Source organism: Drosophila sulfurigaster, chromosome 3 (genome assembly GCF_023558435.1).
Source record: "Drosophila sulfurigaster albostrigata strain 15112-1811.04 chromosome 3, ASM2355843v2, whole genome shotgun sequence".
NCBI classification, from domain to species: Eukaryota; Metazoa; Arthropoda; class Insecta; order Diptera; family Drosophilidae; genus Drosophila; species Drosophila sulfurigaster.
Window position 1 is genome coordinate 6,648,477 of NC_084883.1, and position 23,764 is coordinate 6,672,240.

The 23,764-nt window shown below is 39.2% G+C and overlaps 4 protein-coding genes and 1 long non-coding RNA gene across 8 annotated transcripts in view; 3 read left to right on the forward strand and 2 right to left on the reverse strand.

Moving 5' to 3' along the window:
• Positions 1–48: 48 nt before the first annotated feature.
• Positions 49–14,308, reverse strand: LOC133844306 (putative inorganic phosphate cotransporter). Of its 2 annotated transcripts, XM_062278230.1 has the most exons (6): positions 14,147–14,308; positions 9,195–9,988; positions 2,115–2,284; positions 1,437–2,000; positions 844–1,368; positions 49–774 (listed from the first exon to the last, which is right to left on the reverse strand). In XM_062278230.1, exons 2-6 carry the CDS (start codon positions 9,256–9,258, stop codon positions 556–558), a joined length of 1,542 nt encoding a protein of 513 aa, XP_062134214.1. In that variant the 5' UTR covers positions 9,259–9,988; positions 14,147–14,308; the 3' UTR covers positions 49–555. The 2 variants fall into 2 exon arrangements, with proteins under 2 accessions (XP_062134214.1, XP_062134213.1); XM_062278229.1 differs by lacking the exons at positions 9,195–9,988; positions 14,147–14,308 and adding an exon at positions 3,716–4,263.
• Positions 14,224–17,305, forward strand: LOC133844315 (uncharacterized). The gene is made up of 3 exons (XR_009894595.1): positions 14,224–14,332; positions 14,397–15,247; positions 16,165–17,305. It is a non-coding gene; the product is annotated as an uncharacterized LOC133844315 (long non-coding RNA).
• Positions 17,306–17,741: 436 nt separating this feature from the next.
• LOC133844310 (cilia- and flagella-associated protein 161) lies at positions 17,742–19,016 on the forward strand. The gene is made up of 4 exons (XM_062278239.1): positions 17,742–17,950; positions 18,008–18,523; positions 18,580–18,684; positions 18,758–19,016. Exons 1-4 carry the CDS (start codon positions 17,855–17,857, stop codon positions 18,947–18,949), a joined length of 909 nt encoding a protein of 302 aa, XP_062134223.1. The 5' UTR covers positions 17,742–17,854; the 3' UTR covers positions 18,950–19,016.
• LOC133844311 (trypsin-1) lies at positions 19,015–20,158 on the forward strand. Its single transcript, XM_062278240.1, has one exon. It carries the CDS (start codon positions 19,318–19,320, stop codon positions 20,077–20,079), a length of 762 nt encoding a protein of 253 aa, XP_062134224.1. The 5' UTR covers positions 19,015–19,317; the 3' UTR covers positions 20,080–20,158.
• A 2,135-nt stretch (positions 20,159–22,293) lies between these two features.
• The window catches only part of LOC133846527 (putative polypeptide N-acetylgalactosaminyltransferase 9), a 65,349-nt gene continuing 63,878 nt past the window's right edge, over positions 22,294–23,764 (reverse strand). For all 3 annotated transcript variants that reach the window (XM_062281549.1, XM_062281550.1, XM_062281548.1), the window contains 2 exons: positions 22,824–22,931; positions 22,294–22,762 (listed from right to left, as the gene is read on the reverse strand). In XM_062281549.1, coding sequence (XP_062137533.1) covers positions 22,601–22,762; positions 22,824–22,931 — 270 coding nt within the window. In that variant the 3' untranslated portion in view covers positions 22,294–22,600. The remainder of the gene's footprint in view (positions 22,763–22,823; positions 22,932–23,764) is intronic.

Consider the following 23,764-nt stretch of genomic DNA (forward strand, 5'->3'; position numbering starts at 1 on the left):
ATTTTGTTATTAATATCCCCATAATTATAGAAATAAAAGAGGCGAAGCTTGGCATTTAGCAGGTATAATTTTTATTTGCAAACTTTTTTGTGTCTTTTGAGTTCAATTTTAAATTGTTTGCATTCAATCATGGTTCGTTTTATACAGAGTTACTTCTAATTGATTTCAATTGTATTGATAAACTACAAAGAAAACTAAACTCTTGGCTATCACAATAGGAAACTACACATTTTAAATGGTAGATACTTGATTATATCTCATTTTTCTTTCTTACTAGAAGTGTTTGACAATGTTTTTGCGAAATCTGACTCTTAATTTGTGCTCTTGCTTACAGGGAAAACAATGGAGGTCGTCAGTGTACCGGACTTGCACAACGATTTATCTATGATTATTGTCTTTTATTCTTGATTTGGATTGGTCGGGTTTTCTTTCGGAGGCACTAATAACAACTTTTGGCTTAACTTATAATAAACTAAAATAATAACTTAAACTATCTTGTGTATTGTAGTAGTAGTATTACGTAGTTATGGTTAATAATAACAGCAAGCGGAAGTGTTACTGCCTTGACTCGCTGGCGGTAATGGCCAACGGAGGTGAACTGCCATTGCTCAGACTTGCAGGTGTGTTGCTCCCCAGACTTGGCTTCTGCTCGTCGTTCTCGGGATTGTCCCAGAACTGGCGCTCTCCAGAGCCGAAGATGTTGTAGAATGTGCCGCAAATGATATACACAAATGCGGCAATGAAGAACACAATCTGCCACTGACCCATCGAAGGCTAAAAGTGAAAAAAATAAAATTAGTATGCTAGTCAAATTTCTGATATAAGAATTTGTTGCCAACTTACGTTATCGTTGATCAAATTGCCCGCGGCGATGGGAGCAAGCAGACCAGCCAAATTCGCCAAGCAGTTTGTGATGGCCATAAGGAAGCCAGCAAAACGAGGAGTCAGATCCAAGTGATTGATCTTGAAGCCCGAGTAGATGCCACCATTGAGGCCGACGCCAATGGTGAGAATAGCCAAGGTCAAGGCACGATCACAGCCGGTGTAGGAGGCGGCAATGAGAGCCAGGCCAGGACCATACTGGCCAATACTGTTGATGATCTTCCTGGTGGCTGTCAGTGAGAAACGCTTCGAGGTAATCATCCAATCGGCCACCACCGAAATGAACATGGAGAACAACCACATCGCCAGGTAAGGCAGTGAGCTGAGCAGACCGTTGGACTTGAGGGAGAAGCGCAGCACCTGCTTCATGTAAGTGGGCAACTCTGTCATCAGTGTCTCATAGCCATAGTTGTGACCCATGTGAGCGAACAGAATGGCATAGAAGGGCAGCGATTTCAAGATGGACTTGAAAGGAATTGGAGGGCTCTAAAATAAATTATATATAAAGAGAGATTAGCATTCAGAATTGATGAAGCGAAACTTCCACTGCTTACCTTGACAACATCAGTGCCCCAGAGCGCGTCGTTAATGTAACGCTTCTCACGCTCATCAATGCGAGGATGCACCGAGGGATCCTCAAAGACCAGAATGAGAAAGGCAATCGACCACAGTGTTCCGACAATGCCAAACACATAGAAGATCGATGGCCAACCACCGGAGAAACCATATTCAGCCAGCAGTCCGGAGAGCGGCATAGAGATGATGGTGCCAAACTGTGCTCCAGCATAGACGGCGGCACCCATACGTGAACGTTCATTGGGCGGAATCCATTTGGCTAGCAGCGCATGGGTGCAGGGCACAATGGGTCCCTCGCCAAGTCCCTGAATGAAACGGATGGCACACAGACCGTAGACGCCACCCTCGCGGGCTGCGATGGGCACCAGGAAGGCAAAGACCGAGTTGATGAGCATACCCCAGCCCAGGAAACGCATGGCACCGTATTTCTTGGCCAATATGCCGAATGGAATCTGGGTGATCACATAGCCATAGAAGAAGGACGAGAGAATGTAGCCTTGCAGACTGGAGTTCCAAGCAAACTCTCCGTCTTCGCCATTGTCCTGTGGAGAAATGAAATTTAAAACGCATTGTAGATAGTCCGATTTAATGAAGTCACCAGTATCTCACTTTAAAGCAAGGCATATGAGAATTTAAATGCATTAAAGTATACTTACAACTTCCAGCTCTCGATCACCGCACTCGTCGTCCAATATCTCCTCCGTTTGAATTGCCGTATGGTTGACCATGGCCACAATTGCCACCGACATGTTGGTGCGCATCACATAGGCATTGGCCATGCCCAAAAAGAGCATGAACGTGACAAAGTAGCGGGTGGTTGCCCAGCCTGCAAAGAGTAATGCAAATAAGAGCGTGTTTAGAGCACATTTCAAAAGAGAGACAGAAAGGGAAGAGAGAACCAGATTGGATCATCGTTTAATTACATCTAATTAATGTGCAAAATCTGTTGGCACTAATTTGCGAGAAGGTTTTTTGCGACACATCTCGCCGATCAAAACCAATGTGAATGTCTGCGGAAATGACTAAAGAGACCAAATAAAATAGTAGAATATGTATAAGCGCAACGAGGTCAAATCTGTGACGCGATAAGACCCAGAACAGTTGGCTAAAGGCTTACAAGGTATTCAGATAAGATTATAGCGATGACTCAATGCCGAGCAGCAGACAGACTCCCTCCGCATTTAACTGCAGTGAATTGCCTCACGCTGAAGTCATTTGATTCATCTCTGGCGATCTAATTCGAGACATTTCATTCGGCATTATTCGCTACTATTGTTATTATTATTGTTATTATTCTTTTTTTTCACTAATTGTTTATTTTGACATGTCATTCGACAACGCAACGCACGGGCGAACAACACGTGATGTGTCAGGCAATTCATTGCACGATTATGGAAACTTTCATGTATACAGACAGTTTTGCGGCGACTTTAATGGCTCTCGCTTTGGGCATGGCCCGGAGGCTTAGAAGCAAAATGGGTGACACATGTGGTCAAGGGGTGAGGGCAGAGCTCGAGGGAAGGCTGCTCCTCTGAATGAGCTAACGTTTATTGCGTTGAACATTGACCAGTCTGGGTACAGTCGACTCTTCAAGTTGCCTTTGGGCACTTTAGAGAACACAAACAGAAAACAAAACATGAGGCGGCAGTCTCATTTGGAATTTGAACTTAAAACTGTTTCATTTTTTCCCCTTGTTCGATTCAGCAGACCGGCAAATTTTGCTTAATTTTCGAAATGTTCTTTTGGTTTGTTTTTTTACAAAATATGACACAAAGTTCGGCGTAATAACCAAAGCAAAAACAGAGTCATAGAATTGCAGAGTTGAAATAATTAAGTACCGGGGAAAAAATAAACATAATATAAGTAAAAAACTGAAAGCAGAAAACCAAAAAACGAAAACAGAAAACAATTTGTGAACGTTGGCTTTTTATTTGTGCGCACGCAGCGTTAAATCGTGCGATTCACTCGCACAGCCGACGCTCCTCTCACCACGCCCCTCTAACCAAGAGAGACTGTTGTACAATTGTTGATGGTGGCACGTGTATATCGTGTGTAAGCAAACACACCACAGACGTTGACTCGTGCATGTCGTCGATGACTATTTCTGCACTATGAACGAATCTTGCTATTAATATTACGTATACGCAATGGCTGCTGCCAGCTGTACAGTTCGCCACACACTCATTGCATTGCTATACTTAATTAATTAAGTGATCAGCTATTGGAATAGTCTAGTAATTGTGTGGTTTTAGCTTACCCCTTGGCCTGTCCTGGAGATTGTTTTGCTCCCACACCAGGACATGACCATCGCGATGGCGATGATTAATCTTGCTGCGTCGAAAGGGCATTATGAATGCTTATATGAACTTTTCTTGAGGTTTCGCGTTGTATAAATAAACTAAAGTAATTTAAACTATATATTCGAACGGATTTGCACTCTCTGTATGCGGCTTGTTAGCTTGTGAAATTCTGAAGTTCTGCTTACGCATACACTAAACAAATTGTTGTTGTGCTTGGTGTTTCACTTTAACTTTTTGCGCACTCGTTTAAACCATTTCATTGTCTATCTGTAGAGTGGGCCGGGCCAGAACATGTCGCGGGTCAAGATATTACAGTTGCGCTTCTAAAATACCGAATATAGCGTAACAAAGCTCTACTATAGTTGAGGAGGTCGATGCGACGACGACTACGATTGCGACTGTGACTGCCGACTACTGACTGAGCTGATGCCCGAATAGGTCTCTCTCAGTGGGGCTCGGTCGGTTTAATGTTCAGCTGTTGCTCTTGGCTCTGTGGGCACCTCTGCCACAACTGAGCGCCAACTGTTGCGCTATGTGGCTATATAAACTGGGCGAAATCGCTGGATGTACTCGAGGCGTCTGCGCCGTCGCTAGCGACATAAGCGCAGCAGGGTGCAAGAGAGACAGACATAGGGAGAGTGAGCAAGAATGAGAAAGAGAGAGCGAGAGTGAAATATAGAAATGCTGAGTGCTCACATGCGATTACATCAACATTTGGGAACGTGCCTGCAAGTGGTCAGTGATTTGGTCAAGGCATATGCTTGCCACAAAACTTAGACATCAAGTGTGGCTGAACTAATGCCGATTGATGTCAATTGGTGTCTTATATTAGAATATACACTGATCTATTTATAGCTCTCGTTAGACGCACATCGAACATCTCGTGACCAAACAGCAAATGGATTATTCTGCGAACACAAAAAAAATAGAAACTCATGTTCTAAACATGATTGAAATGTTCAAACAAATGGTATTGAACAAATGCGTTGCCAGGCCGTGGAACTTGCGTAAAATTATTGAGAAAAATGTTTAGAACACGCCGAAACCATAGAAATGTGAGACGTTCATCGTGGCAGTGCAAAAAAAAGCATATTCGACTGGCGCCATAACGAGGAGAGTTAGCTGATGGAGGTTTGAGGGTGTTCGCTAAGTGCTGCTAAGTGGACCGCACTACTATTGCTGTACCTTAGTTCCCTCTCATATAATTAGCAATTAGGCACAGAATTCGGAGCATTATAAAAGCAATTCATTGCATGTCGGCCACTGTAATGTTCGCGAAATTTGTGGAAAGCATCAAATATTCGCCACGCAAAAACATGAAACTCACGCTACAGAATTTGATTAGTTGAACACAATTTCTAAATACCCTTTGTCAGTCGAGGGTATCATTATTATATATGTATATGTTCACCTTATGTAATACAAAAAAAGTTAATTTCTTTAAAGGTTCTTTTTTGTTAATTTATTTCCATTGTTCGTAATCAAACAAAATATTGTTCAGCATTACGTTTCTGCTTAAGTTTCATAGCAAATATATCTTTAGCTAGTGTATGCAAAGCGACACTTTACACACACATACACACTTGCATACATCAAAATCATGCAGTCATAAATTCACAGCCACATGTCGAAGTCTCGAGTCTCGAGTTGGCCTTAGGCTACTGTGAAAGAATCGTTTGCCGGCAAGCGGCAGTTGCACGTGTTTCTCGCCTGATTTTCGTTCATTTCAAATTCGCTCGCGAATTAAACAAGTTTTGGAAAGAGAGCAGCACGAGCTGACTGACTAATGAGCTACAGTGAGAGAGGCGTTCTTTAGTTCTCTAAGCTTTGTATTTGAAGAAAGAAACCATTCGATTTTTGAATTCACCGAAAGTACCGACAACTGTAATTGTTATTGTTATTGAGGCTTTTGCAAGCAAAACGCGACAGCAAAAATTCAATAAAACGGGGAATTCGCGTGTTTGTTACGGAGAAGGGGGAAACATGACGTATTGTCGTGTTATGAGTTTCTTATTATTTTTTTGGCAAACCCTCAATGGAAATTTTTTCTTTTCAGATGGTACAGTCTTGCACGAGTTGAATATATGTATGAATACGGTGAAATCTGTAGAATAAGTATTATTAGTAAAAATCTCACGAGTGACTAATCCCCCTAAAATTACCTAGAACTTCAACAGTACATTATTAACAATTGCCTATTTGCATTAAGGCTACATTTGTTCTATTTCCGTTCATTAAGTTGACATGTAAAACCAAACAACAATAGAACAAAAACCACGCTGTCATTGTTATTATTTAATAACTCTCATTAGCAGCAGCACGTGAATCATAAAAGCTTATAAATAAACTTCGCGAAAGCTTTAACGTGCAGCTTTTGTCTGGTTTAAGTGCTGGCTAACAAGTGCTGCCTACTTTCGGGCTGCGCTTTAAAAGCCCTCAAGTCAAGGGCTTACGAAAAACGTAATAAATGCCAGTGACATAACGTAACAGCGTAACACATTGTGCTTTTGCTATTGCAATAATCTATGTGTTATCTGCGAAATTACTATTTGTTTATTGTATGAGAGTGAGGCGAGGCCCATTGATATTGATATTCTCAGATAATTAAACGACTATCTGTTCAGATTTAATTTTCATTCGCATGTGTGGGAATATGAGAAGCACCATTGAAAACATATTAAGAAAATGTTGTGATTATTATTATTGTAATTCTATGCTACTCACTGTCTTCTGCGACCAGTAAAGGATTTTCCAGTCTACGTCTCATGTCAGACAACAACTGGACCTTTTGTTTATCTAATTTTAATAAAGACATTGACGGGGGATTTACGGGCTAGTGTGTACTTGGAACTCATAATTTCTGCGAAGTCGATATGGAGCATTGACAGGTGCAAAAGAGTTGAGTAAATAGTATATTTGCAAATACTAAAGACGTTGATTACACCCCAACTGATATGTGTGATGCTCTTTGTGGGCCAAACAAAAGCGTTAAAGTTGAGGTGGGTTGACTGGCAATGATGTCATATGACAACGTCGCTATAATGATTAGTGGAATGTTCATACCACGAATCAGACAAGTGCTCAGGGACGATACTATATATACTTTTCGATTTACCCATCATATCTGAGCTACAGTTTGTCTCAGCTCTGTTTACAGTGGGCGCAATTAAATTGTTCTAAAAACGTTCTGTGTATCTCATCCTCATCAGGTGAATTGTTCATTCATTTGACTGACGCTGTCGCGGTTGCCGATATTCATTGAATTTGTTTTGCTTTTTTTAAACAGAGTGAATGCTTTGTGCTATTTAAGGTTGTCAAATTGTTCACTCGTACAATGAATAAAAATAACATGTGCTTTTTAGAGAGAAATGAGTAATTTGACAAAATTTGTGTGCTATATTATTTATTCAACCGTCAATGAATGAAAAATTCAACTGTCAAAGGAATTTTGACAATAATATAGTTTGATAGGTGCCCAGTAATCTGTTACTGTTTGTTCCTCTTTCTGAGAACAGCACGTAGTTCTGTATTACTCACTCAATTTACCATAACTTAAGTAGAAGCCCGGCAATTTTCTAATTTAACTGGTGCAACTGTCTGGCCTGTAAATTGCATTACACATATGACACAACACCGAGAATCGCGAGTACTCTGAGCAAATATAGTGCTTACGATCTCTTTACAAAAGCCATTTAAGTGGGCGTTGAGCAATAAATACATTCGTTAATGTTTCGTTTCGGGTGAAAGCGAAAAGGAATTCGTGTGAAAATTAACGCGCATTTGCGAACGCAAGCTGTGGCGCACATCTTTCTATTCAATAATCATGTAATATAAGTTGACATGCCAAAAGAAAATTGATCAAAATCAGGCTGAAAATGCAATGTCAGTGTCGAGGCCAAAAGCCTGTGACATCAATTTTTTTTTTTCTAAATTGTCAAACTGCCAAAAGACAAATAAGTATTATGCGAATAAAGTGCAAGCTAATAGGCAGAAGCAGCCAAGTCAAGGCTAGAAATATATTTCATAGAAATTCTTATTAATTTTATATTATTATCTACTCAATTAAGAATTTAATAGAACATTTCACTCTCTCTCAAGCGAAAGTAAAAGATTTACAATTAACTCTTCAGTATGTTTGGAATTCCAAGGTTCTTGACACTGCCGCCAATGCAAGTTTATTCATCGTTCTTGACCTTAACACTGAGAGTGTAACGAAAGTCAGTGGCAAGCCTCAGACTTGCACGAAAACTAGTTTTGTTGTATTGTTATTGTTGAATTGTTAATTTGCATAGCCATAACATGTATGGATGTATGTATGCATGTTCAATTGCCTTCTTCGGTTTCTGTTTTTGGCATTTGCTCGTATTGCCGGTGACCGGTTTTAACTGCACATGAAGCCGTTCCCCAAAAATGGCCAAAATAAAAGACCGCAAAAAAATTGACGAGAAACTGGCCCATAAACTGTGTCATTCGATCGCAGATCATCGTTCTCAAGCTATGGCAAAGTAGGAAGACAAAGCGACAGCCAAAAACAGTCAATTGAGGCAAATAATATATCAGTTGTTGTCACATTACGAGGTAAGATTCACAGTTGTGTTTGTTGCTGTGCGTATACGTATTTTTTGTGTCAACAAACTATTCACGGATTCAATTCGGATACAAACTCATCGTCGGTTGCACCGTTTCATGATGTTTGTGAATTTGCCTCACGCGTTGGCGACAATAAAGGCGTCTGTCTCTCTTTTATGTTTTATTTTTGTTTATTAATGAAATTTTCGAGACATCGCATAACAAATAACTTCCGTTTTGCGGTTCGCCGTAAAAGCGCCTGGAGAGGTCGCCCGATTCAAATCAAATCAAATCGAATTAGTTGAAGTAGAAGCTACCTAATTGAATCAGTGCCAAGAGACCCTCCATTTGCTGTAATTTCATATATTGTTGACTTTCGTAACTTAAGACAGTTGCAAAATGAGATGGGGGATTCACAAGATGGGGAGAGGAAATGGGATGCCAAAGGAGAAGGCAGAGTCGAAGTGCATGCTAATTTATTAGTAATTTCACTCAATTATCTGTATGACTGTCGTTTTTTTCTATTTTAAATTACGTAGTTTCATTATAACAAAGAAAAAAAGTAAATAAATAAATAATACTCTGCTAAAACAGAGACTTTTGCAATTCGAATCAAACTCTATATCTATTGCACTTGGAGAAAATTGGTAGCAACTATTCGAAGCTGAATGTCAGCAACATTTTCTTTACGAGCTATTAGCTTAATTTCAAATTTTAGAGATAAGCTTGAAGGTTTGAAATGCCGTGCTAATAATCATATTAATACTTAATTCAATAATAATTTGCATTAGCTTAATACGTTTAAAGTAGGCAAGCATTTCATTAATGAAACGAATTACAATTTACAAATATTCGAAGTTTGCTTACCTAATTGTGGCTTCTCAGGCTCCTTTTCGGAAGTGGAGCAAATCGCTTCCTTAGATGCTGACATTTTGTTTGTATTGGTTTTTTGGTTATATTAGGTTAATAATTTACGGTTATAGGTTTTAAGTTGTAATCTTTATAGATTACACGCGTTGGCTCTGACTGAGTGTTGTTTGCGATTACAACAACAGGGTGAATTGCATAAGAAGCAGTCAAAAGCGGGGCGAGGATTTTGCAAGGTTCGTGTGACGAATCGAAATAAAAATAAATGTAAGAATACGAAATTCTTTTGAACAGAGGGCAAGCACGTCGCTTGGCGGTTTTAACACATTTTCGACAATCACTTTTATTATTATTCGGCTGTTATTGTTTAATTTTAACTTTTGCGGTTTTGTGTATTGTGATCACTCGCGTTGCTACACGCTGGGCAGCTTAAAGTGTTCTGAACGATTAACAGCAAGACGCGTTGCCTTTAAATAAGCTGCAACTTGAACTGAGAAGCTGAGAGCTGAGGCGCTGAGCTGCTGCTGCTGCTGCGTTTGCTGAGTTGCTGAGTTGTTATTTACACGATTTATTTAGTTGTGTTTAGTTTATTGGATTGAGTTGTTGACTTGATCTCGGCAGATCTGCGCAAGCGTCTCGCTTCCGATTCTCCGCCTCGGATTGCACGTCAGGGGTTTTGCACGTTCCGCCGCCTTTGCTTTGCCTTTGCCGGTTTGCCGGTTTGCTGCTTGCTGCTGTCGTGCTGCCGTTTTACCGCTCGGCCGATCCAGTTGACGGGGGCCAGACACGATAATCTGTAAGGAGAGTATAGCAAATTAGTACGATAAATTTAGCAAGTCAATCAATACGATAGATGCGCTAGGGGTCTAAATTGATCTGGCAAACGCGAAAAGTATACCCAAACCGATTTGAAACTGGCTCACGAGTTTGTCTCTCCCTACACACGTTTCCATAGTTAACGCCGATCGACGATCGACGACGGCAAATATTTGTGACAAGTGTTTGCGATGAATTGCCAAATTTTGATCGAAAATTTGTGTGGGCGCTTTGATTTTCTATAATTATAACAAACATTGATCTCATACGCGTATTTTCATAATAATTATATCAAAATGAAATAGTCTCGTTTCTTTGGGTACAGTTTTGTCTAGTTTACTTAGTCGGTTCCGTCACCTGTGTGCTTGCTTGTCACAAGAATAAGTTAATTACGTATCAATTGTATATACAAATTAGTCCATAATAAATTTACATAATTATCAATAGTCGTGGCTTTGGCTCTGGCTCTGGCTCTGGCTCTATGCGATCTGACTCTAACATTTGCAAACTCAGCTGTTTTTATTTTCTAGTTGTAATTTTTCTACACTTTTCGAAAGTGTTTGTAATTTTCGGGCTACGTCGATGATGTAATTTGTTTACCGCTTTAAATCGATTACAAAGCATTTCTTTGTTGTAAAGTTGCCCAAAAATAAACCCAAACTGGTCACAAACGAATTCGCACAGGTAAATCAATTATAATTCAGCTTCTGTTTACGCGTAATTCTATTAAAACACTTTAAAAATATGTGTTTTTATTTGTATTTATTTTTTACTACGTTGTGAGTGGAATTTCAATAAGTGGTTGGCTGCGTCAGAGCCCCCAAAATGTATTTAGAAAGTATCGTAAGCACCACTTAAGGTTGAGATTCAATCGGATTCGTATTCGAATTCGGATTCGGACTCGGACTCGGAGTTTCAGGGCCCTCTGGAAACCTGAATTCTTTGTTTTGTTTGTTTGTTTGTTGTGGGTGTTGGCAATTTCTAAGAATTTTTATTTTTATCGCAAACATTTTAGCGGACTCAATTAATTAACTTTCAGCATTCGCAATTAAACTCCACAATGATCAGGAACGAGTTTTATATAATAAGATTAATAAAAGAAATAATCAATTCATATTATTAACAAGTTCCGGACAATTTGTTACTAACTGATCGTTGGGCTTAATACTCTGCTCCTCCAATTGTAGAGCATTTTTGTCAACAATTTTGTTATCGGCTCATGCAAATAGCGAGTTTTTCATTTAGTATCAATACTAAATGGTGGTGACAAGCACTTTGCCAAAAGTAAAAATTTTCAAAATGATTTTGCATTTTGAAGTTGCTAAACCAGAGTAGCACGTTTCAGTCTGAAGATGTCGATCAGGTGCTTCGGAAGGCCAACTCATGTTCATAGCATGCATAACATTGCCAGAGTAAGCTAATGATTGTTAATTTTGTTAACCAAAAATCTATTTATAGACATTCGAAATGGGCAGAAAAATGTCAAATGCTTATAAAGTTATTATTCTGATCCCTAAATTTGTTGAAGTAAAATAAAGCAAATTATTCACACTTTCTGTCAGCTACTAAATCATGGAGGTCAACTTGCTTCATCATTAACCGCTTTGATAATTGCTACTGGTTTTTGAGCAACGACCAGTCCAATTATTAACTTGAATTTCAAATTAATTTCGGTTTACATTTCGCAAATAAAATAATGTCGTGAGTAGCCAATAGATTGCGAGCAAACAGTTTAGCTTTCGGATTTTCCTATGAAAAAGTTTCGCATATTTATAGGCTAGTGTGATTCGGTTGTCGGTTAGTTATATAAACCCGGCGAACGGCTGAAAAAGCACCGACAACCTAATGATTATACAAGCCCTTGCTTTGCATCTGTGTAAATAGAATATAAAAATGCTTGAATTAATATATTGTATAAAGTACATACGCAGAAGCCTTTAATCTGGGAATTACAAAAATAGTTATAAATACTAAAATGTAGTTTCAATTGCGGAACCAGTTTCCATTTATGGCGCAATTGTGAAATGTATTATATGATGATTAGAAGAACAATAAGCGGACTTGGCTTATTTGTTCATTTATCATGCATTAAATCTTCATTTTCTAATTTATGGAACCTTAACTTGGCTAATACCGGAGTGTAAATATATATATATATATATACATATATATATTAGAGGAAATTGTTGAAATTTATTTATGGCCAATATCAGACAAAGTCTATGGCTGAAGCGTGTGTCCAGCGAAAATTTAAGTGTTTTGATATAGCATCATAAACATTTACGACTGTTTGCAGCTATTTATTATCAACAATCTTGCTTAATTTAATTTTTCGATAATTTCTGGACGTGCGCTATTCTTGGAAGTCAACAGATTTACAAACACTTCACAAGATCTATGAAACACATCCAAGTAAATAACTACTTGTTAGTTACCGCTGACAATAATAGTTATTGAAGTTGTCAAGGAGGCTTTTTTGGCGGGCCTATCGAAAACCCATAAATCAAGCACACTTATCTAGCCGAGAGTTACGGATTGACGTACTGTACTTATGTGCTAGTTAGTACCCGTGCCCAACGATAGATTAAACCCCCCAACAACCAACAACTACACGGATGTACAAATTCCAGTATTTCCTATGCGCCATGACTTTTGCCTAATGTGTTGGCAACAATTCGAGTGATTATTATAATTTTTACATATCATCTTAGATTATATAGTTCGTCTCGATTTTTATGGATCTGTATTTCTGCAGTCACAGCTAACCATTTAACAAAAATATGACTGCTAAGTGTCTGCAATAAACGATATATGGAGGTCGTGTTAGCTTAATTATAAAACCATCAAGTTTATCGCAGACTCGTAAAAGTCGGGCCCTCCGGTTCTGGTTTTTTTTTGTTTTGGCTGGCCGAAGTCGTCATCTACAATATACGTCAGACTGTCATTAACCGTTAACACTTATGGTCCCAGTAATACTTCAAAAATTTTCCACATGTGCTTCACAATAAATTTCGCATCAACAAGCGTTTCACGTGCAACAATTCCTCTCTATTCGTGTGTCGCACAGTGTTTTGAGACTGTCGTTGTATGCGGCAAATTTCTATTTCATTTAAATACCCGCAATTTATTTTAATTTTATTCGCACGATAATTGCAGTATCATTTTATTTTTTTTCAGCTAGATTTTAATTGAATTTCGCATTGTGACGATTTTAATGGCGCCTGTTTTGAAGTTCAAGTGCAGATGCGGGCCTCTGCGATATACGCGTAGTATGTAGTACCTATTCATAGAGAGACCACAATGCATCGCAGCGAACCGCGCACATGATTCGATTCGATTCGAATCGCTTTGGTATCGTTTCGGCCGAGTGGCTCTTGATGCTCTATTGTCGATTGTGATTGCAGGGTATGGGTTTGTTGGAGTGTTGATTATATTATTTGGTGAATTGCTTGACTTTGACAAGTATTAGCTTATCGACCGGAATCGTCTTGTTAACATTACTCGGCGCATTTTTGCACTCGAAACCAGCTTTAATGATCTCAGTTGTGTTAAACTGCTTCGATTGTGCCCTCTTCAGTGGGTAGCCATGCGCTTATGCTTAAGCTTACTTTCACGACCATGGAATTACACTGTTGTACTACAAGCGATTAATTGAAATCTATCATTATACAGCGAGAAGTGTGTAAGAAGCTAATGACACTCAACAGCAGTAGAAGGGTAAGGGAAGGGCAGCACTTTAACATGACTAATAGAGATAAAATTCGTAAGGCTGCCCTCCTAAAATCATTTGCATAAAGTACGCAACTAATTAATTGCAATTCAGCCGAGTTTCAGATGAAACTCACTCACCTTTGCGAAACGAAACAAAAATGAATGGAAACGAAGCAACAAATTGAAACAGACTCGCATCAGCTGTTTTCAGTTTAAAGTTTTAAGTTTTGTTTTTTTTTTCACTCGAATTCAATTCATTGCCGTCAACATCAGACATAAACAGAGAGCGGACTGAAACTCGTTAAACAGAAGCAACGATAACCGATTGCAACGTTGCAGAAATTCGCTTGTGTAATTTAAATTAACTACTTGCTTATGATAAGAAGTCTTTAGACATACTCCGAAACGTATAAGCAGACACTCACGAGCTAGATTTTCCAATTTGTAAGCACTTCTTTTGTTCGCGATCAATTTTCACCACGCGCACACTGTAACTTTCTTATTTGCCAGGGAGTTGATGTTGCTGTCGCTGCTGCTGCTGCTCCGTCTTCGTCGTCGCTGTCGTCGTCGTCTTTAGTGGCAGAGAAGCGGCCTGGCCGAACGCTGGCGCTGTAATGACTTACTACCTGAGCTAATTGAACGTTTTTTATAATTCTGTTTCTGTTTGTGTTTCAGTCGCGTTGAAACAAAGCCGCAGGTGGGAGGCAGTAATCAAAAAACAAAAAAACAAAAACAAAAACAAAAAACCGACAGCACTCAACTTGATTCATCAGTTGAGCCGAATAAACCCGAACACTCTTCGTCTTGTTACTCTGTGTGTTAGCTGCTGATAGTGATAATGACAACGTTTATTGCTCAAGTTGTAAACTATTAAATGATGTTTTTATTGCTATTTTAGCCTGCGGCAATTGCAGCCTACTATACAAAGCTTTTACTGTCACTATTCACTATTTCTCTGACTGCAAGCTCAGCACGTGAGCTTAGGTCGTACTCTATGGGCTTGTTTTTTTTTCTTTTGTTTTTTTGTTGTGCTTTCGTTTGTCGGCTCACTGGCTTATGAGCGAAGCTTATGAGCAAATCAAGCGGTAGAGCAACAACAACAATAACAACAACTGAGTGAACCGGTTACTGCTCTCTCAGCAAAATTGCAGACTGCAGCTTGCGAACTTCAAGAGCCGTTATTCCACACTCTACTCGATATGTCTCTTTCGCTTTCGCTCATTTTCGCTCTCTACTGCCCCTGACATTCACGTGCTCACGAGCACATTCTGGAGCCAGCTGCATTATGCAGTGTTGTTGTGGACTGCGTGAGGAACTCGTGTGGGACATAATAAAAGCATTGGCCTGCGCTGCACTTGAGTGATAAGTTGGCATTGAGCAATTGAAGCATCTTTTACAATATTGACATCGCACTGTTAACACATTTATATAAAGTTATTGACGTGGGCTCAAAGCGGACGTTGCCAACTTATCAGAAATGCAAATTTATCATTCGGTGCAACGACTTGGCGGCCCTAGGAATACGTGTAATATTTTGGCATTCTCAGTTAACGAGCACAGAATATGAATTCAATGTGATTATAGAAATATGAGCACAACTTCTTTTAATTTTCAAAAGAGGAAATGAGAAGAGCGAATGAGAGAGAGAGAGAGAGAGAGAGAGAGAGAAAGAGAGATAAAGAGAGCTTTTTGGGCGATATCAAAGCAAAAATTTTGCACCATAAAAAAGCCGACGAACAGTAGCACTTGAACTCTTGATTTGGCCTTTATGAATGGAAGCGAGTGTAAAATTAAGCTGTCACATGATTCGAATTACGACTTTAATCGTCTACAATAGTACATATTGAAGATATAGCTAAGCAACAAGGTTCTCTTGATCGCGATGCTTATCGGCCCGATTATTTGACAACTTCAAGTGTGTTATACAATTTGGAATAACCAACGCAATTAGATTTGTTGTAGCTCTTATAGCGCCAGCTTAAGACCCAATTTAATGCTTAACTAAATCAATGTTGACACTATCATTTCGGATAATCACATTTCGATTTTTATTTAACATCCAATTTCCATGACTTATGATAGTCCTTCTGAAAGAGCAAAAACCAGGTCATAAATATTTCATCCCAAGTGAATTAAACAGCAGTAAACTCAATTTAGAACGATATCTTGAGATGATATCATTTCAATTGTGAATGCTTTATAAATCAAGGGCCACCAAATATTTATGTCAATCTAATTGACGATAAGTTAATAAGTATTTATGTAGCTCACGTCTCGGATAAGGGCAACATTTCCAATGACGCCATCAATATTTAATGGAGTCACTGTGGCACCTTCTAATCATCTGTGGGGCCTATCATTTATCATTTACGCAAGTCTGTCAAGTGCTTGGCGTGTGCTGATGGTCAATAATACATTGAGATACTTTTTGTTATTTTCGCAGTCTGGAATATATTGGATTAAACATTGGCAGTTAATTGCAGAGCCATTTAATCATCGTTTGACGAAATTTACTGATTGATGTCTATGCTACATGGGTAGATAAAGTAATTCGGCCACTTGATCAATAGAAAAAACATATGGATAAGATAATTCTTCGAAGAGTCTTAAGCGTTATCAAAGCAGACTTCAATTCAATTTTTTAACTTATCAAGAGTACCGAGACTTAACAAAGAAAAGTTCTTAGATACAATCACACAATAGAAAATGGGTGTGTTTCAATAACAATCGCATAAAAGTTATTAGATGTTTATGGATAGTCTGTTACGTAGCTTAAATATTGCATCACGCCCTTTAATGCCCTTATTTCATTGCGTTTTTAATTTGAGTAATCTCGTTTACAAGTTTAACTGCTAAACAATGACATAACCTATTGCTTTTTAAGTTCTCGAAATTGTAATGTCATTTTTCTGCACTTACAAATCTATCTGTAAAATTGTATGAAGCTTTGTTTACTTGAAAAACCGACTTCAGGACGTCGACAAAAAAGAACTCAGTCAAGCGGATGGCGTTTTATTGTGAAAATCAAAATTAATCGGCGGACTATTATTAGTCATTTAGCGGTGTAGATTTACGGTTTGGATTAGAAAGTGGAGTTTTTTCCATTGATAAAGTGAAAATTATGGAAGCCATAAATGTTTAGAGTGCAAACTAATTGAAATAAATCAGTGCCGCTCTCTGATAACCGATTATGATAATGGCAGGCAAATATTATACCAAACGAGCCTGGCAAATATGTGTATGTCCCATATAACCGGCAAATGCCTCCGCCCATCGTAAAAGTCCCCCCGTCTAATTGAGTGACATTCGTTTTAGTCAACGATAGGTTTTGATAAGGAACGTGCTGTGGATCGGCCGAGTGAGGCGATCACGTTCACGTGAAGTGCACGCCGCGTTCCAGATAGCGGATAGAAGAGCAATGGGCCAACAACTCAAATGCCAACAGAGCGCCAATGCTGGCAATTAAGTCATGTTGATACAAAGTGCTTATCTGACTAATGAATAATATCTAGGCAGGCAACAAGCACAGCGGCCACCTCTCGTACCTTGCCGCTTCCTGCGAATCGCTGCTGCTGCTGATCACATTGTTGTTATTTGCTATTTCAGGCACACCCATCGTATTACACACTTCAACGTTGCCATATAAATGCCTAACGGTATAATCCACTTGACAACATGACGAAAACTGAGCCAGACACTCGAAATAAATGTGAGTAGATGTAAATAACAAACAGTTTAATATAAATAAAAAGATTTCAAATGTACATATTAAAATTTGTATTGCATTACACATACGACGTGTGGTCAACAACTAATTTCAAATGACAGCCAAAAGTATGCAACGGATTTATGTGGATTCATATCATGGCAGCCAAAAGTATGCAATAGTTTTGCACCAAAGCATTTGCAGCAATAAATGCAGTGAACAGCGTTAGTTTAACGCTATAAAGTGGGCTTGGATTACGGAAGATTAACAATGTCAACGCAAATAATATAATAAGTTTATCTATTCGTGCTTTGCCATACTATTCAAATGTGTATTTATTAATATAATTCAGAGTCAAATAAATTTTGAGAGCAACAATAATACCCGAAAGTCATTTCAACACACATTTATTAACAAATCCTTCGCCATGCCTTGCTCAGTCTCAAATTTTGAATCGGGTTCAAACCGTTATCGTTCCAATGTGCGCATTGGCAATTGGTTCGAAGACCATTGCTTGGAGGAGGTAAGTCTATCACGTTTTCCGGGCAAAACTCACAACTGCAAAATTAATTCAATTTAGGATAAGATGAGCAGCTTCAGAAAGATGCGTGACCGTGGAGAGCTGCTGGTCGAGAAGGCACGCACACTTTTCGACAATTTTCAGAAAGAGGTTCAGTTGGCAGCTCCCAAGCATGACATTATGATTGGCGCTGTGATTCAGCTGATGCCCATCTACATGAATATTGCAGATATGGATACGTCCGAGTTGCATCCAGCTTTATCCGTGGTCATTAACGAGCATGCCATACGATCCAGCCAAACCATTAACGAGAATTGCGAACTTACTGTTGCTCCCTCGGAGCGTCCTTGTGTGCGCAACTCTTTTCGAATTGTTAGCGGCGATGAGCAGGATCGCACAGGGGAGAGACTAAAGTATGGTCAGCGCTTTCGATTGGAGTGTGTGGAGTCACCCGATGATCCCATTTTGTTGTACAGCGCTCCCAAGCTGACCAATCTGTCTCAATCTATTTCGACATCATTCAACTCGCAAAAATATGGCGAACTCAACTTGCCGCTAGGTCTTGTGCATCGCAGCGTAAGTACATGTTGAAAATCATTCACACATTCATTCTGACAGTAAATTCCATTTAGAAAATCATGTGTCCGGATGGAGATATACCCAAGGCATTTACCAACTGGTTTTGCATGCACGTCGACCCCAACAAACGCTTCGAAAGCGAGGGCGAAACTCTGCCAGTGAGTATGATTGCACATTTGTTTAGCACTTTATATGAATTTGACATAATTTTTATTGACGTTGCTCATGAAGAGCAATTCTCCGTTGGTGATTGTACATGCGGCAACTAATCGCAATTTGGCCGCTGAGAATGTTGTTATTCAAACTTTGTTTGGTCCCGAGTTTTTGGTTTCTGTGCAGAACTATCGTAATGTTTTCAAGCGGGAGATCTGGAAAAATGTCTGGATGATTAGCAATGGCCATCACACACGTACTGACCACTAAACATGCATTGCAATAACAAATTGTCGGTTTTTGGTGTTGACAAATATATAAAAAGCCATGTTAATTATTTGTTTAGTGAACTTGATTTGAAGTCGGCAAAAATTTGAATTTCGCACAGGAAATAAGGTCAGGTCGAGCCCCTACAGTGCTGTGTCGATTGTGTGGCTCATTAAGCACGATTCGCTAGTTAGTTCTCATATCTTTTAGATCGTAAAGTTCCTCTTCGGCATAAGAATTGGAACTGGGTCAGCAAAGCACCTGCTGTTTAACTGATAAGCCGAAATTTTCATTGCTTGCGAATTCAGCGAGTATATAAAGCCTGTCGGCGACAGCAACTTCAATACAGCGCCAGTACACTTCTTCGAATAATGTCTTCGGCATACAACGTCATCGTCCTCTTGCTGCTAGCAGCCTTTGGAAATGTGGTTTGCGGTGTGGATGAGTCGCGCATCATTGGCGGACAGTTTGCCTCTCAGGGACAATTTCCCCATCAGGTGTCGCTACAGCTGAATGGACGTCATCATTGCGGCGGCTCTTTGATATCGGATACGATGATTGTGACAGCAGCACACTGCACCAAGGGTCAGAGTCCCAGTCAAATGATGGCTGTGGTGGGCACCAATGATCTGAATGCTGGCAATGGTCAGACCATGGGCATTGCTCAATTCATCATTCATCCGCAATATAATTCTCAAAGTCAGGACTTTGACATGTCGCTTATTCGCCTGAGCAGCCCCGTCATGATGGGCGGTGCAGTGAAAACGATCCAGTTGGCAGATGCTGATACGAACTATGAAGCTGATACAATGGCAACCATCAGCGGTTTCGGAGCCATTAACCAGAATTTGCAGTTGCCCAACCGTCTTAAGTTCGCCAAGGTTCAGCTCTGGAGTCGCGACTTTTGCAATGCTCAAAATATTCCTGGACTCACGGATCGTATGATTTGTGCTGGTCATCCCAGTGGTCAAGTGAGCTCCTGCCAGGGCGATTCTGGTGGCCCACTGACAGTTGATGGCAAACTATTCGGTGTTGTGTCCTGGGGCTTTGGCTGCGGCGCCAAGGGACGTCCTGCCATGTACACCTATGTGGGTGCTCTGAGGTCCTGGATTAAGCAAAATGCAAATGTCTAGCGAAGCCCTAAAAACTTTTAACCTTGTTGATAAAATTCCAATTGTGCAATAAAATATATAAAAAAGCAGCTTTTCAAATTGTTTATTTTTAGAGCTAATCCAATATTTAGTATTCGTAACACCATTGGGATCTTAAACCTCTAGGTGAATTCAAACATGTAAGGAAGATATAATTGATTGTGCTCGACTGTAAGATACACGTCATCAATTTTTAACAAAACCGAAAAATATCAAAATACCAACATATATATTTGCTATATCTATCATTTATATACTGGCCATAGCAAAAATCTAAATCAAACTTCATACGCAAGCAAAAACTGCAAGTGCTGTCGAAAATGATGTCTCTATTTCTTATTGTCTCTCGAGATCTAGGTGCTCATATGGAAGAACAGACCGACAGACAGACGGACAGGCAGGCGAACATAAAGACGAACATGGTTAAATCGTCTTGGCTGTTGACGCTGGTCAAGAATTTATCTTTATGGGGTCGGAGATGCCTCCTTCTGCCTATTACAAACACGAAATTATAATACCCTTCTATCCTAAACGGATCTAGAAACAACAATCCATGAATGAAAACAATGGTGACCAAAAAGAAATTCAACAAATCAGTACACGAAGTGTTTGTTTATTTGTAACGTGATCTGTGTTCTTGTACAACTTGTGTAATGTTCTTACGTACTAGACATTCACTACGAGCTTAGGTTATTATTGTATCATTATCAAAAATTTCTTGACCACTTTTATGGCTTTTGGTTTTGTACGCTAAATGATAAATGTCGTTTAGGTTGAAGCCTAACATCGCAAATCAAACATGTGTATGTATGTCACTTACATAGTCATTAACTTGATGTCCTAATAAAATATTTACTTTGATTAGACAGACGAATTATGACCATGTTTGATTATTTACATTTACGATATTCAATTGTACAGTTTATTGTATTTACAGTCGATATTTGTTTTGTGACCTAAAGTAGACCCATTTGAGCTGGTTAATTTGTTTAATTTTGTTGAGCTAAATGGGATAAGCAATTATGTCTGTGTGTGTTTTCTGGTTTTGTTGTCGTATCAGTAAAAAGTTGAAGGCACTATTGCATATTTGCTTCTTAGATTTAGATTTAGTTTTAGTTAAGTTTAAGTGATATCGATAAGTCTGTCAGAACTGATGATACGATAGTAAGAGATAAATACAAAATTCATCTTCTACAAGCTGGCGTTGTTTAACAAACGGGATATGTTGTCCTCTTTCTGAGTTCATAACAAAATGCAAAACGATACGCGATCGAGTAATTAAGAACATACTCAATATTATAAATTATAATTATAATTTCTAAACATAATTTGGCATATATTTGCAGGAGCAGAGAAGTACTTGCAAAATTTCTCAATCTAGCAGTTGTGTTTTGGATTGAATTCAGGAATGATTATTTGGTCAAATATGCTGATTCACACAGCAGCCATTAGAATATGCACTTCAATACTTCTGTGATTAATTTTTACTTGTTTTTCTTCCGAATTTGTGAAAAAATATATATTAAAACAAAATAAATAAAACGAAAAGAATCTGTTGTATTAAGTACATATACTCTGAGGTACTTAATTTGGAATGATTAATGGATGGGATAATAAGGGAAGGGAATGTGGGATTGGAAGTTAAAGGAGGGGGGTAATTAAAATCACCAAACGCTTTCCATTCTACAATAACAATACATTGACTTAAAGCAAACTTACAGACTAAATATATTTGGAACGCGACTTTTGCAAAGTCATTTGATGTCAGGAGAATTCATAAATATTATAAGTACTTAGATGTATGTATGTGTATGTGTCAGTGTGTTAGTGTCTTTATGCACTGCACAACAAACATAACATCAGTTATTGGCCTGTCAAATACACATTCGCCACATGCACACACAAAAAAAAAGTTTGCCATGAAAAATTGTGCTAAAAGTTTATAACATGTAAATGCAAAAATTGCGCTACGAATTTGCCAGTTGAACCCAATTGGGTTAACTACATAAACTATACAATTACTTATACTATATATGTATGTATGTGTGTGTCTGTGTTTACATTTTGTAATGCTTCTAATGTACTAGATGTAACTGTTAACGGTTGTTGCGCTTCCGCTCCGCATCCGTTTGGCTTAGATAACTTATGTTCTACTGTACAACAGTCCTTCACTTTCCTTCGAATTACAATTGAAAATAAAATTTTAAAAATAGTACTCTATCCTAATATATTTGTTTTTGCTTTTTTTTTTTAGTATTTATGTATGTGTGCATGTGTGTGTTTTAAACGCATTTCAATGCTTCAGTTAAAAAACCATGGCAAATACTTTAACTACTGCCTATTGCACAACGCTCGCGGGGCTTACAAACTAACACATCCTTTCTCTGTTCCGTCTCTCTCTATATCAACTCCTTCAACTCCTGCGTCCTTCTTAGTGTCTGTGCTATGCGCGCTGACTCTGCGATGTGGCCACCAGTAGAGTGCCCTTCGCAAAGAAGTAGCCTCACAATTTCGAACTGTCGTAGTTCTCCATCAGCCACTGCTGGCGCACAAATCGTGGATCGCACTCCTCCATGATCAGCTTATCCTTGCTCTCGTTGATGGCCAGGCACTTGCCCGAGGAGCCGTGATGCAGCTGCTTTGTGCCCTCACGGTATGTCCAGAACTACACAATTAAATCAGATTAGATTCACATTGTATAATTAGAAAACACATCAAAGACTCACCTGATTGCCCTTGGAGCCATGGCAACCGAAGAGTATCACATCTTTACCAGCATAGTCAAGGCAGGCAGTGTCACGTCGAATTTCACCCGATTTGCTAAGCATCCAGTACTGCGTGTGGAGAGCAGGAAGAAAGGGTATTAATACTAATTGTGGTGGAAGGCTTGAAAAATTGCTGCACAACGTTTTCGCCAAGTAGCCGCATTACTTATTATTAGATATTTAATATTAAATTAAATGCCAAGCAGCTACCAGTCTGTGTCATCGTTGCATGTGTGTGTGTGTGTTTGTGTGTGTGTGTCAGTCTGTGTATGTGTCTGGGTTTTGTCTGCGGCCTGGCCCTGATTATTTATAATTTATCCACGTTGCCAACGCCAGCTGGCTTTGCCTTTTGTTTTCCAGGGCCAGCAGTCAGCATCCAACAACCAGCAGCCAGGGCCATGGCAGTCCGGCCGCCATTTTGTTTGTGTTACCATTTTCATTTCCGCTTCCGTCCGGCATAACTCGCCAACAACGGTTCGTTCAACATGATGGGCATTTAAATGCTGTTTCTAATGTTGTACGTCTGGCCTCTGATGTTATTGTTTTTATAATGTTGCAACATTACTAATTCAACTGCAACCGAAATACCATTTGGGAAATTGGAAAAATTTCAGAAACTGCTGCAGACACGGCAGAGTTATTAACATATTTCAACGTTTCCATTGCATAAATAACAAGTTGCGCTGTATTTACATTTAACAATTTTACTCGCGTTTACATCTTTACTGCGCCTCTTTACGCTTCGCTATTCGCCATTCGCCCTTCGCCCTTTGCACTTTGTTTTTTTCCACTCGGTATTGCCGCCGTCAGCCTCATTTCAGTGCTGTGTGGCCTTCATTTTCACGGTTTGCATTTGCATTTCTCTCTTCAGTGAAAGCCTTTTGCGAGACTTTTCCTAGATG

Bases quoted from the DNA above. Each gene is read 5' to 3' on its own strand.
- LOC133844311 (XM_062278240.1), top strand. From the start codon at position 19,318: ATGTCTTCGGCATACAACGTCATCGTCCTCTTGCTGCTAGCAGCCTTT.
- LOC133844310 (XM_062278239.1), top strand. From the start codon at position 17,855: ATGCCTTGCTCAGTCTCAAATTTTGAATCGGGTTCAAACCGTTATCGT. The intron at 17,951-18,007 runs GTAAGTCTATCA...AATTCAATTTAG, and splicing joins AAGACCATTGCTTGGAGGAG to GATAAGATGAGCAGCTTCAG. The intron at 18,524-18,579 runs GTAAGTACATGT...AATTCCATTTAG, and splicing joins TAGGTCTTGTGCATCGCAGC to AAAATCATGTGTCCGGATGG.
- LOC133844306 (XM_062278229.1), bottom strand. From the start codon at position 3,806: ATGCCCTTTCGACGCAGCAAGATTAATCATCGCCATCGCGATGGTCAT. The intron at 2,001-2,114 runs GTAAGTATACTT...ATTTCTCCACAG, and splicing joins GTGATCGAGAGCTGGAAGTT to GACAATGGCGAAGACGGAGA. The intron at 775-843 runs GTAAGTTGGCAA...TTTCACTTTTAG, and splicing joins GCAATTTGATCAACGATAAC to CCTTCGATGGGTCAGTGGCA.